This window comes from Drosophila ananassae, chromosome 3R (assembly GCF_017639315.1).
Source record: "Drosophila ananassae strain 14024-0371.13 chromosome 3R, ASM1763931v2, whole genome shotgun sequence".
Classification (NCBI taxonomy): Eukaryota; Metazoa; Arthropoda; class Insecta; order Diptera; family Drosophilidae; genus Drosophila; species Drosophila ananassae.
Genome location: NC_057930.1, coordinates 10,188,099 through 10,199,795, shown reverse-complemented (window position 1 = coordinate 10,199,795; position 11,697 = coordinate 10,188,099). Strand labels below are relative to the sequence as shown.

General features: G+C 45.6%; 1 protein-coding gene across 1 annotated transcript; it reads left to right on the top strand.

The window, feature by feature from the left end:
* Nucleotides 1-9,349: 9,349 nt before the first annotated feature.
* On the top strand, nt 9,350-11,407 carry LOC6504193 (P protein). The gene has a single exon (XM_001965131.1). The coding sequence runs from the start codon at nt 9,350-9,352 to the stop codon at nt 11,405-11,407; it is 2,058 nt and encodes a 685-aa protein (XP_001965167.1).
* The last annotated feature ends 290 nt before the right edge of the window (nt 11,408-11,697 follow it).

The window sequence follows — 11,697 nt, the reverse complement described above, 5'->3', positions numbered from 1 at the left end:
GCGGCTGTCCTAACGCATCTTTGTCTGTCCTTTCGCTTCTCTAATTAAAAAACAAAAAAACAAAAAAACAGAAATGAAGGAAAAAAGGAGGAACCCCAAACGAGCCGAGTGACCGCACTAATTAGCCTCAAAGCCACATTTGGTATGCTTTTGATTTGTAAAAGATTTGCGCCCGATTCCTTAAAACCAAAGCCAGGAGGCAGGAGGAGGATTAGGAGGAGCAGTTCTCGCAATAATTACAAAGTCCTGTAACTGCTACTCGCAATTTCTTCACTTGCCGTTGTCAGCAATGAAACAATTCAGTAAACATGTCACATGCAACCGAATCAATTTTCCCATCAATTCGTGGCCATTGTGTGAAATGAAATGCCATGTCCAGGATCCAAGCCCATACCAAGCTCAGTTCCGTTTTCTTAGATTGTTTTCCCTGGACAAGAAGCTACACATAGTAGTAGTTTTTGGGGGAATTCCGAAACGAAACGAAAACGAGTGAAGCATTTGAAAGTAACCACTAACCAGTGGAGATTCCTCGCCTTTCGATTCCCATCAAAAGTCAACGAAAAAGACAAAGATTGCATTGCTGGCGAAATTGAAAATATATATGATTTTAGTTGTTTACAAAGGAACAGTGGAGGGGTACTTAAAGGGGGTTATCTTTATGGCTAAAAGTCTTAAAATGTAATATAAATTTTATTATTTATTCTTAAGCATAAGCCCTATCCCTTCCTGTATCCTTTTAAAACCCCCTTTCTCTACCCCTGACTTGCTTAGAACAACACTGATTCCTGTAGCTGTCCCTCCAGTTAGTGGTTCTGCTTCTGCTGATGATGCAACGAATGACGCTGATGCCTTTGACTACGACTCCCTTCCCATAGACTTGGCCAATGCGATTGGAGCTGTTGTCGAGTGTAATTAAAAGCAGTGCAGAAGGAACAACCTGCCCTAGAGATCGGTATGACAGAAGGAGGCGACTTGCACTTGTTTGCACACATCGAAAATTGCTCAGACACTTGATGACAATTTCAGTTAAAAGAAAAACACATTCCAACACATTCTTTCGGCCAAATGGATTGGGGGAGTTGCTGGACAAGCGGGATGAAGCGGAGGCAGCCAGTTACCCAGACAGCCAGCTATCCAGCTCGAGAACATTTTAATCAATGAACAATCCCTAAGACGAATAACTTTTGACCGGTATCGGTTTGCTGTGTCTGCGTCTTTGCGTCGAAATTAGCAATAGAATGAAATCAGTGGCTTTATATATGAGAGACGGGGGGTTAAGAAAAAAAAGTTAAGAGAATCGACGATAGACAAGGACAAATAATGACAAGCCAAAGGTCCTGCTAACGTTGGCTATTCCCCCTTGTAATGACGGCGGGAACGTGTGAATAGAATAGCGCCAAACGAATCGAAATCAATTAGCCAATTGCACTTGAAGATGGCCAAAGGCCAGGACAGCCAGCGGCTTAGTAGCACTTGGCTCAGTCACCCAACCAACCCAGTATCCTGTGACCCAACAGGACCTCTTGCCAAGACCCCCAAAACAATACCAATTGTTATGCTACCGACCTGTCTGGCACTTTGAACTGGTCGGTTTCTTTTTTCTTGTTGCCTTGAACGTGATTAGGTCTACAAATATATCTATCTTGAGAGCTTCATTTATTAAATTATTTTAAATGAAACAAACACTTAAAGCTCTCAAATTTTCATCGACATCCATGAGAAGCAATTTAGATTCCATTTGAAGAAGGGAAACACTGAAATGCCAATAAACCAGAAGGAAAGGAGTTGATGAACTCAAGCTGCCTGGCCCCAAATACCAATTTCCATCCACAACTTGATGCAATTTTTATGCAGAGCCGAGAAGAACAACAACAATTACAAACAACGGGTGCAAAAGTGTGTTTAAATTATTGATGAATACGTCCCAGATGGATCGACGCCAGCTGAAATCACTCATTGCCCGAAATGCAAGGACAAAGAAAAACAAGAACGAGGGCCCGAAAAGGATTTGGATTTGCGAGTAAAACCAAAAGCAGAAACCTCCTTTGAGGTCCTCAGTTTGAATGGATAATGTATTGCACATCATCATGAACAATGATTTCATGATTTGGCCTCGACCAACCCATCAGCCAGCCCACCATCTACCAGCTCGTCCGACAACCACTCCAGTCAAGGGTTGTTCGATTCTTTTGGGCATTCGCCCACTAATGGGTCAAGCGTCACCCGGACGGACGTCAAAGTGTCTGTAAATCACCCACAAAGCACAACAAAAACAAAACTAGTCGGTGTTTGGTGGTGGTGTGGTGTGGTGTGGTGGTGGCGGAGGAGGCCCTGGAGTCACAGGAGGTAATAGACATCGACATGGACATTTGAGGTGAGGCTGGCTGGCTGACTGGCCAGCAAATACATCATGAAATGCTGAACCAAGTCCAGACAAAAGGGGTTTCTATCCCATCCCACTTCCACTTCCATATCCTTTCTGTTTTTTGTTCTCCCCTCTATTTTTTTTGGGGGCCATCTCTCCACCTTTGGACAGGACTGGACTGTATATACGATATAATAAAGAAGGAAAGCAACGTAAATTACTCTCAACGGTATAATTTAGTTGCTTACTTCACTTCACGTTCATGGCGGTGTGTGGGTTATCCCATTGCATCAAAGTCAGAGACATGCAAGCCCTTCTATAAAGTTTGCCTTTTGTGTCTGTAATTTGAACCTTTAGTTTGGACTCGAGATTCGTCAGATCCATCCACCAATTTAGATTTCCAGCCAAGGATACTTATACCCATTTGCATACAAGTACTACTAGACTTCGCTAAAATATCCAATAACCGACTCTGTTCTAAGCCCAAATTCCTAGTTATCATTTATACGAAGTGCTAATAAAGTTCTAGGGCCTGGTTACTTACTTAATCCGCAGCATAGGCATCAACTTACTGGCTATAGACCTTTTCGCATTGCCAACAAATATTAAAAGCCAAAAGCAATATTCATTAAAAATGGCCATAAAATGAGAGCCCGGCTTAATGAGAAGTTCTTCCTCGTTTTGAGTTTTCTATCTTGCTGTTTTTTTTGTCTCTGGAACTCTGCGAATTTAATTCATCGTTCATCAAAAAGGGTTTGGGGCAAAAGGTGGTGGGGCACGAGGTGAGTGGGGCAAAAGGTGGGTGGCCCAAGGTGGCTGGAGGTGGCTTGGGTGGGGCGCCAGGTCGAGCCTCGTAATGCTGTCGTTAGCAAAGCAATCGCGTTGAGCTCTCCACTGTGTGAGCATTTCATTTTAATGCGACTACTAGCCATGTGAGAAGTGGTTCGGGTGGTGCAGACCCAAAGGTGGTGCTACTTCCAACTGGCCGTTGCCCGCTGCCGACTCGCTTCTTCATATTTCGTACTTGAAACGTAATTACTTTAGAAAATAATCGTTAAAAGTAATGGTCTGTATCAAATATATTAAAATATAACGCAACGACGGCGACGACGACGACGACGACGACGACGACCAGAAACAAGGACCAGAACTCAAACTTGGCCAACGTCAGTGGCAGAAATGGTCGGCCAAAGGGGCGGGGCCGTAGGGCGATAGTGGGCTCTGGGTCGGATGGGGCAAGAAGCCGTCTGGCACTGGGCATTCACACTCGTCATGTCAGGAATCGTCAAAGTATTCGCCGGCATTCGTACGTCAAGCGAACGGAGTCTACGCTTCATTGGCGGGCCAGGAACAGTGGTTCATAAATAATATTTAGGGAATAATTATATAAAAATTAATAACTTAATCATTTAATTCAACAACTATATAACTTAGAATTTATTTTAAATTAAATCCATCCTCTTAATAAAGTTTAGGATAGGATACAGTGTACTCATCACCTTCTCTTTTAATATCAACATTAATCTTAAGGGGTATCTTCATTATTATTTTATTTAAAAACATTTAACACTGCTACCCACTAAAAAAACCAACAAAAAATCTGAAAAAAATTTAAAGGGCATTTGGCCTGGGACTCTTGGGCCATCATTTGAAATGAGTTTTTATCAACGCCTGTCTGCCGGGGCCATCATCAGTGGCATCTGTTTTTTTCCTGTTTGGGATCGGGGTCGGTTGGGGGTCATAGTAGTAGAGGGAGACGCGGGCACATTAGTGAGCAAAAATTTTATTGCACCTCTGGTGCTGTTACTGTTGCTGCCCCGCTTCTATTTCATTCATAATATAATTCGCAATGTCTCTCTGCACTCGGGGTTGACATTAAAAAAGCAATTCGCGTTCGGCACTTCATCTGCAGAAATAGTTTTTCTTTGGACCAACATTTTGCTCCCCCAGCCCTGCCCTTTTAAGAATCCTTATTCATAATGCATAAGGCGCCAGCCTCTGGGCAGGAAGAGGAGGCCATACCAAGCAGCCACATCCACATCCACATCCATTTCCCAATCCCATTCCAAAAGCCATTCTACGTTTTCATCTCAAGGCAGTTCCATTCCCATTCCCATTCCTAGTCCTGAAGTTCCTTTGTATGTTAAATTTAATTTCTTTTGTTTCGTTACTCGCACGTCATTTGCAAAATGAAATTATTACAAAATGTTTTCCTCTTGCCCGAATGCCGGTTTGCTGGCTCATTTGCCATTTGCCATTTGGTATGGGCCCTATCCGCTTTTGGCTTTTTGCATTTTTCCTCCCCAGCTACCAGCTACCGCTGCGGCTCCTTTTCCTTTTCTTGGACTCGTCTTCTTCATCTTTATCCCAAGTAGCAACAATTCCCGCGGGCATATCATCTGCTCCATCACTGGCTTGGAATTGGTTCTGGCCAGGCCCTAACCTCCCGTTTCACTTGGTTTTCACTTTGGTTTTTATGTTCACTTCCCCTTTCCAGTTCGTTTTCATTCTTTCTGGCCATTTCTTAATCATTTTTGAGTGTCTTAATTTAAGATGTATGCTCTGGTTTTAATTCCGACCCCTAACTGGCCCTGATAGTATCATTAGCATTTCTGCAACTTAGGCCTCGCATTCCAATTGCATTAAATATTCCAGTACTTCTCCGGCTTAGTGCTCCGGAAAGTGAAAGGTTTAAAGTCTGAACTTTAAAGTATATTTTTTATATCTTTCCTTGATATTCCCTTCTAGGGATTCTTGCCCCAATGTTTATCTCTGGCTGGCATCGTGATGGCCTCATCATATTCTGTCTTGGCCTTTTTTTCGCTGCAACATTTTTCAACACCACAATACGAGGATCGTTTATCAAGCAGCCATGGAACCAGCCATGAGCGAGTCCGGCCCGAAAGGATCAATAGGGGAGAGAGATGGCCGCAAAGGTGCGAATAAATTACGCACATCTGTCAACTTTTGAATTAGCCATTAAGGCGCAAAATGTGCAACATTAATAACTGACAACCGGAGGCTTGATTTGATTCGCAGACCAGGACCCCACTCCCGCCGATGTCCATGTGCTATGTCAATGTCAGCGGTGGACAAAAGTGGACAGTCGGTAGCCGGCGGACGATCCTCTGGTGAGCAGTTGCGCCTGCGCAGAGTCCTAATTGAAAGAAATTACTTTGAGTCGCCCATGTCATTTGTCACCTTTTTGTGTGCCGAGCTTGGCTCTTGGCCCGAAGTTGTTTTCTTAACATTTTTCCCAGTTTGTCGGTGTTCTTATGATTGAAATTAATACCCAAAAGGCGTTTGTCATTTTTGTTGTGGGGGGCGTAGTGGGTTAACTATGACTATTAGATGAAAATCTTCTAAAGGAATTGTCATTGAAATCAATCAATCACAAAACAATTAATTCTAACTCAGCCATCAAACCGACATTGCTCAAAGTTGACAAATCAAATGACATTCAAGCTGAGAATCGGCAAAAACAATGACCAGACAGGTGAGTGGCGATGACAACACGGCAACAGGAATCACATCACATGGCAGGCGGCTCATTGCGGTTTTGCGAAACGGCTAACAGCGACCAGCAGACAGCGGCCAGCAGCCACAAAGCAAATGGCTCAGACCACCTGACCAGGTATCAGGTACCTGATGGGTGTTAACCGATGGCATTGAAGGATTCACGACGTGACAATGTCCCAGTCTCCCTCCCCCTCCACCCAGGACATGTGGCCATAATGTGGCTCTCCAGCTAAACGACAAACAAACAGAGACAACACACGGAAAAAAAACTAAAACTGTTGCTGTCAGCAACAAGGATGGCGACAGCAACACCATCCAGCCATAAACTTGAAGTTGACAATTGTAAAAAGTCCAAGGCACATGTGAAATGATAGCCACCAGCAGGAGCAACAGCAGCAACATCAACAGCAATAGAAGCAACAAAAACTACAAAAAACAAACAAACAAGAGGCAATCATAAAATCAACAACTATGAAATTCATCACCGCTCGGTGAAAAGGCTCGCCTCGTTGACACTTCCGCCTCGCTTTGGAGTTTGGACGAGTGTATAAAGACTCAACTGGATTTGGATCGGCCGACACACACACACACACCGACTAACAACAAGTTGTTGTTGCTGCTGTGGCATCAACACTACAGACAGAAGGCCCAGCCAGCAGCAACATCATCACTCACGGACAGCAGCAACACCAGCAACAGCAGCATCGGTGACGGGTAAGTGAAATTAATTGCATTGTTTTTGGCCAATGAATTCCTAGTTGCCAGTTTTTGTTTTCGGCTTAAACGCCTTGACGCCTTTTTGCCAAAACAACTACAGGGCCATCACATAGCGGCCACAACGCGTTCCCCTCAGTTCAACAACTCCCATTCCTGCCCCAGCCAGCCGCCGTGCCTGCCGCTTTGTGACACTTTGCAGTTCATCACATGTGATTGCCGCAGTATGTTGCACAAAACAGGGCACAGGGTACAGTGGTTAGTGGACAGTACAGGAAACTACTTCGATATTACTTTTCTATCATAAGAGTTGGGTGAGAGAGTCAGTTTTCTATTAAAATTATTTTCTAAAATTTTTATTAAAAATATATTCGTTATGGAACTCTAATGCCACTGTGCCCCCTTGGATGTTGTTCTCATTGCTTTATCGCGCCTCGACCCGACTCCGGCCTCCAGCGGCAGTTTCAGTGCCACAACCCATACCCCTAACCCTCTTCCAAATCCAAATCCGTAACCATCTCTGGGCCAACTCCCACTTCTAGCCGGCAGTCTCTCCTCCTGATCCTCCTGCCCCAGTTAGTTGCCATCATCAACATGTTGACATGTCTATGACTGCATGCATATGTGTGTGTGTCTGTGACGCTGACATACTGTTTGTGACAGTGTGTGTGTGTGTGTGTGTGAGCCTTGGTGTCCTGGCTGGCTGGTTGTGTGTGTGTTGGTGCATTGCAATGCGCCAACCAAGCTCAACAGCGTTTATCACTCATGCTTATGGTCTTGTTTTTGCGGTGATATATCACACTTGACACTCATTCATTCAGTTTCGGAGTTTAGTGTTTTGGGCTCGTTATGTGCCACACCCCCGCCACATGCTGCATGCCTCATGACCCATGCCCCATACCCCCATATCGCTCCTCTATTTGAATTTCATCACATTCTGAGGCAGCAATGCGAACATAAACTTTCTCTTTCCCCTCGAATATGCGGCTCATTGTTTTTTGGCAATGGCAATTGCATAGTTAACGGAGTACACTGTAAAAAATATATTATTTTTAGACATATAATTATTATTTCAATCAAAAATACACAAGGAAAAAGATGGCAAATAATTCTTATATATTATATATAGATTATTTAAGTTTAAGTCCTAAACAACTCCCAATTTTTTTTTCAGTGCTAGATCCCACAATGTCACTTCCACTTTTGGTGGCCTGATGAATGTTATCCTTCGTCCCCTCATCCTTGCAGTCATGCAACTGTGTCCTCAACTCCTTTGGAGCCAACGTGATGGCTGATGTTGTTGTTGATTCCCAGTGTCTCTGCTAATTTGTTCGGTTGGCAGTGGCAGGATTCGGAAGGTACGGGCGCTATACGGCCATCCATCTACTCTGGATCACTCACATTCAGTTTAGAATCCAGTTTTGGGTTTATTTTTTTCTGTATTTTGTGGGTTATTTGTCTTGCTGTTGGTTCTGTTTGTTTTTCAATTGCTCCACAAATGTTTATGCAGATGAATTGTATTTCGAGTTGTGTTTTTGTCTGCTCTAGAGCAGCTAGACAGTTCGAGGAGGAGAAGGATTCACAAGGACTCTAATGTTAATTTTGGAATATGTCTAGCAGGAAATAATTATATTTTAAGTAGAGATTGGTTTTAAAAGCTCATACATTAAAAATGTTAAATATTTAACCTTGAGAGCTCTATTCATATCGATGCCCATTTTCAAGAGTCTTGTGGCATGAAAATTAATTGAAATTTAAAGAAAAACCACCTGAGGCTGTCCGAAAATACATTCAAAAATTTGCCAAAAATATCTGACAGATACCCTTAACCCGAAACTCGTAAACATTTGCCAAAACCATAATTTGTTGTTAGCAATTTGTTGGATAGATTCCATTTAACTTTTGGCTTCACCCGCCTGCCCAGGTAGCTGCCATTCAAATCTATGCACTTTTCGAACGCTGGCTATCTGAGAGTTGTGCGAAATGTATCTGTATCTGTAGCTGTATCTGCAGCTGTAATTGTGAATGTGATGGCGTCTAAATTTAAAGGCAATGGGAAGTGCAATTTTGTGGAAGGGTGTGGCGGCGGTGTGGCCTGTCGGGGGGTGATGGAGACTGGGTGGTGCTGAGAGAACTGGCGCCTGGATTTTTATGGCGTTTTGGCGACGTCGGTGTCGTTGTCGTTCTGGTTGCCCGTTGTGGTTGTCGTCTGGACGCGTCCGTCACCGCTCCAGAAAGGTGTCAGGAAATTTTTTGCATTCTGCATTTTTTGACAGATGGACAGAGGGAGTGTGGCTGAAGGGAGGCAGGCTGAAATTGACTCGCGGGGAGTCGCGAGGAAGTTGCAACTTGTGATAAAAATCGTGTGTCAATTCGATTTGTGACGTTAACCGCTGCCTAAACAACAACAACAAAGGCGACATTTTGAGAATTTCATATGGGAGGAGGAGAATGAGGGGGCTAGGGGGAGTGGAAAATGTTTCTGTTGCAATAGAAAAACGGACGCGTTACATGACATTTGTGGCAGCGAATTGGCAGCTTCCCCAGCCTGCCCCGTTCAATGAAATCGCCGAAGCCTGACTGACGGCTAGTACTTGGAGGCTGAGTGGAGTGGAGGCTGAAAAGTCATCAGTGGAAATAAAATAAAAGATATAATATCAGATTTCTTAACTTTATTCTTATCACATTTAATAGAATAGAAGTCCTTGTCTCTGTGAATTTTATGTTTGGAAAAAAATCAAATAGTTTACAATGAAAATTCAACGTAATAGCTTGCTTGCCAAGCATGTCCGCCTCGACGGCCGGCGCCTCACCTATCGCCATATTTCTGGACAGGCCTTCGCCCGGAGGCAGCGATCCGTTGTGGTCGACGAAGAGCAGCAGTCCAAGGCGAGGAAGGTATTCGATTTTTGCAAAATCGCCATCCTTGTTATCCTGTGGTGCCTCTTCACCTTCGTGATCCTGACCAATCCAGGGGCTCAGGTCCGGCTCAGGACCATCGCAGTGATGCCCAACGAGAGCTTTGTGAGCGTCGTAAAGCCCACGTGGAGCATGGTGAAGGTCACCGTCCGGGGCGCCATAAACCCGAAGTTCAGCAAGAACGCGGCGGAGGACGGCGAAATGGGACTGCGGATAGAGTGGCGCGACTCCGACTTGAACGAGACCCATTTCCAGACGCCAATGTGGTGGATCAGCATGGCCGATGATGACGGGAAGTTCGACTCGGATAGCAACCACTTCAAGATGCCACCCTCGCCGGCGCCGGGCGCCAAGGTGGTGATTACCATCGAGAACAGGAGGGACAAGCCATCGTCCATGGTGGTGGAGTTCAACTCCTTTCCCAACATCATCGAGTGGGGCATCGTCTGCGCCATTGTCATGCTCCTGACCCTGCAGATCCTCATTATCTGGGAGCTGATAGACCGCGCCTTTGCCGCCCTCCTCCTGGCCTGCACAGCCGTGGGAGTCCTGACGCTGATGGCCAACCGACCATCCCTAGAAGTAATGATGTCCTGGATCAATTTCGAGGCTCTGATGCTGCTCTTTGGGCTGAACCTGGTGGTGTCCATAATGACCGAGGCCGGAGTCTTTGAATATGTGGCCATGACGGCGTACAAACAGTCCCGGGGTCAGCCCTGGCCTTTCGTTCTGATCCTCTGCTCCTTTACAGCGATACTGGCGGCCGCTCTGAACTGCGACCTCGTCGTCTTCGTGATGAGTCCCCTTGCGATTCAGTTGTGCGAACTGATGGGCATCAATGCCCAGCTGGTGATGATGATCCTGGTAATGTCCGCCAATCTGGGTGGCACCCTGACGCCCATCGGCCAGCCACCTAACATCATCTTGGTCTGCGACTATTCCGTGCAATACCATGGCGTTGTATTTTTCAATTTTGTACTTCACATGCTGGGCGGAGTGGTGGTGTCCCTCATCGTATTCTTCCTCCTGGTTCGAGTCATCTATCGGAACACGCTCTTTGAACTGAACGATGCACAGAAGGAGCTGGAGCCCCCGGCCATCACTAATGATATAAAGATCATGGCTGCCATACTGATGGACAAGGACACTAGCAAGTCCCCCTTCAAGACGGCGGATAACTATTACGAAAACCTGGTCATGATGCAGGAGAACTTCGTGGTTCAGAAGAAGTGGCTCTTTATCAAGTGCATGATAGCCTTGGCCTTCGCCTTCCTCCTCTACATCCTGAACTCAATTGCGGGCCTGGCCCCAGGGGCCTCTTTAGGTTGGGCCACTATTTTAGCCTCCTTTCTGCTACTGATCCTGGCCAGCTCCATCAGCTTCCTGCAGATGATGGACCGGGTTCAGTTCTCGCTCCTGCTCTTCCTCGCCGGCCTGTTCGTCCTGGTCGCCGCCGCCGACGAACTGGGACTGTTTGGCTGGATCGAGGTAACGATCGTTGGCCAACTTCAGCAGTTTGATGAGAGTCACCGCTTGGGTTTAACCACGCTGGCCTTTCTGCTGTTCAGCGCCCTTCTCACCCTCTTCATTGACAATGCCGGCGTTACCATATTCATGATGAGTCTCCTCCGCCACCTGAACGCGCACGGTGATGGCCATTATCCGCTGACGCCGCTGATCTGGGGCGTGGCGTTTGGTGCCTGTTTCGGGGGGAATGGATCCCTGATAGGCGCCTCCTCCAACGGAATCACGGAGCTCATAGCCCGCGGCCACGGCTACCGGATGACCTTCTGTAGCTTCTTCGTATTTGCTTATCCTCTGATGCTGGTCACCCTGGTGATTGCCATTATTCACCTGTCGATTTGTCACCTGGCTTTTAATTGGCACTAGCTTAAGGAGTCTGGATCAGTCTATCTATTATTTTATTATTTTTCTATTAAATTCCTGTGTATAGTCCAAAAATTTCAACCATCACCACCATGGCAGCTGCAACAGCCGCCAAAGGGGGTTTCCATCTCATGCCCACATACCATTACGTCACTTTTCTAGTCCAGCAACAAAAATTGAAAAAAAAAAACGCACCCTAGAGCCCACAGTGCATGTCCAAGTTGTGATGGCTGACAGCGTTTGGCGCTGCATTTTGGCCACAATTGTCAGGTTGTCAGGTGTCGCGATATTCG